The following is a 1,404-nucleotide window of genomic DNA, read 5'->3' as shown; positions in this document are numbered from 1 at the left end:
CCCTGGTGTCCAGGGTGAAGCTCCCACTGCTGGCCAGCTCAGAGCACCTGTCTATCCCCTGCCTGCCGTCTCCCTCAACTGATCTCTTTCCTCCTTCACTTTTGCACTGACCCCGTCTGGGACCCTGGCCAACGGGCGTGCCCAGGCCCCGCGTCCGGAGACGAGTCCTTCAGTCCAGGACTGAAGGACTTCCGCTAGCTACGTCTCCCGCACATCCCTCACCCATGGGTGCAGGCCTCTCCTCTCCAGAGAAAACGGACCACAGAGGCAGAAGCCGAGCTCTCTGCTTCCGGGGAGCCCCAGCCCTTCCCTCCCTGGGTGGAAAGGGGGTTAAGAGCAGCCTGTGTGGGAGATCAGACCACCTCCTTCCCCCTAGGCTGAGCCAGGCTGGGGCAAGCACGCTGCCCTCCGGGGACCACTTTGTTGTCCACACATCACGGCTGAGAGGCCAGGCACTCACTCTGTTCCTGGGGAGCCTTAGCCTCCTGACCGGGAGGGCTTCTCCCCGAGGCAGGGCCCGCACCGAGCAGCCTGCCCTCTGTAGAGGACGCAGAGGCAGGGCTGCCAGCTCCCGTCTGAGACCTCATGCCCCTTGGTGTGTTGCTCTTGGGGATGCAGCCCTTGGGGACATGATTGTGGCTGAGGCCGCTGTGGTCCTGGACTGAAGGACTCGTCTCCGGACGCGGGGCCTGGGCACGCCCGTTGGCCAGGGTCCCACTCTGGGTGGCGGGGCTCCCTTGGGGGCCACCAGAGCTCTGGAAGGCAGTCTCTGCCAGGGGGTCTGTGGGCTGCAGGGCTGGCACTGCCTCCGTCCCCACTCTCACGACGGGTCTTCAGGGGCCCGGGGGCGGGGGTGCAGTGGGGTGTGAGCACTGCGGTCTGATGAGGCTGTCGGTCCTGCAGGTTTTCCAGCAGGTTGACTTCAACAGGAAGCCGGGACGGATGAGTTCCAGGCCCATCAACTTCGCGGTGATCCTGAAGCTGTCGAAGGTCAACCTGCAGGAGAAGGCTTACCGGGTGAGGCTGGCCGCCAGGGCGGGCTCAGGGGGGAGGGCCCGGGCGGGGTCACCGCAGGGTGTCAGCGCACGGCGGTCAGCATCCCGATGACCGTGGAGGCAAGAGGAGTGAGCAGGAGGGGCTTGCTGCTCTGTGCAGTTTCTGCCTGGACTCCTGTTGGCCCCCAGGGTCAGGGAGCAGACACCCGTGGGCCCAGCCCCATGAGCCTGAGTGAAGCTGTGGGTCCCCACCCCTCCTGCCCTGGAGAGGGGCTGGCATCAGCCTGGGAGGAAGGAGCCTGAGCTCTTCTCGCGTTGCTTCTCAGGACGGGCTGGTGGAGCAGCTGTACGACCTCACCCTCGAGTACCTGCACAGCCAGGCCCACAGCATCGCCTTCCCGGAGCTGGC

General features: G+C 65.9%; 1 protein-coding gene across 1 annotated transcript in view; it reads left to right on the top strand.

Annotated features, from left to right (window-relative positions):
* NOC2L (NOC2-like nucleolar associated transcriptional repressor) overlaps positions 1-1,404 on the top strand; it is a gene marked incomplete at its 5' end in the record, with an annotated part of 16,867 nt that overhangs the window by 6,228 nt on the left and 9,235 nt on the right. The window contains one exon of the mRNA XM_015569668.1: positions 904-1,017. Within this exon, the coding sequence (XP_015425154.1) occupies positions 904-1,017 (114 nt within the window). The remainder of the gene's footprint in view (positions 1-903; positions 1,018-1,404) is intronic.

This window comes from Myotis davidii, unplaced genomic scaffold (assembly GCF_000327345.1).
Source record: "Myotis davidii unplaced genomic scaffold, ASM32734v1 scaffold586, whole genome shotgun sequence".
In the NCBI taxonomy this organism is placed as follows: Eukaryota; Metazoa; Chordata; class Mammalia; order Chiroptera; family Vespertilionidae; genus Myotis; species Myotis davidii.
This window is presented reverse-complemented; position numbering and strand designations above follow the sequence as displayed.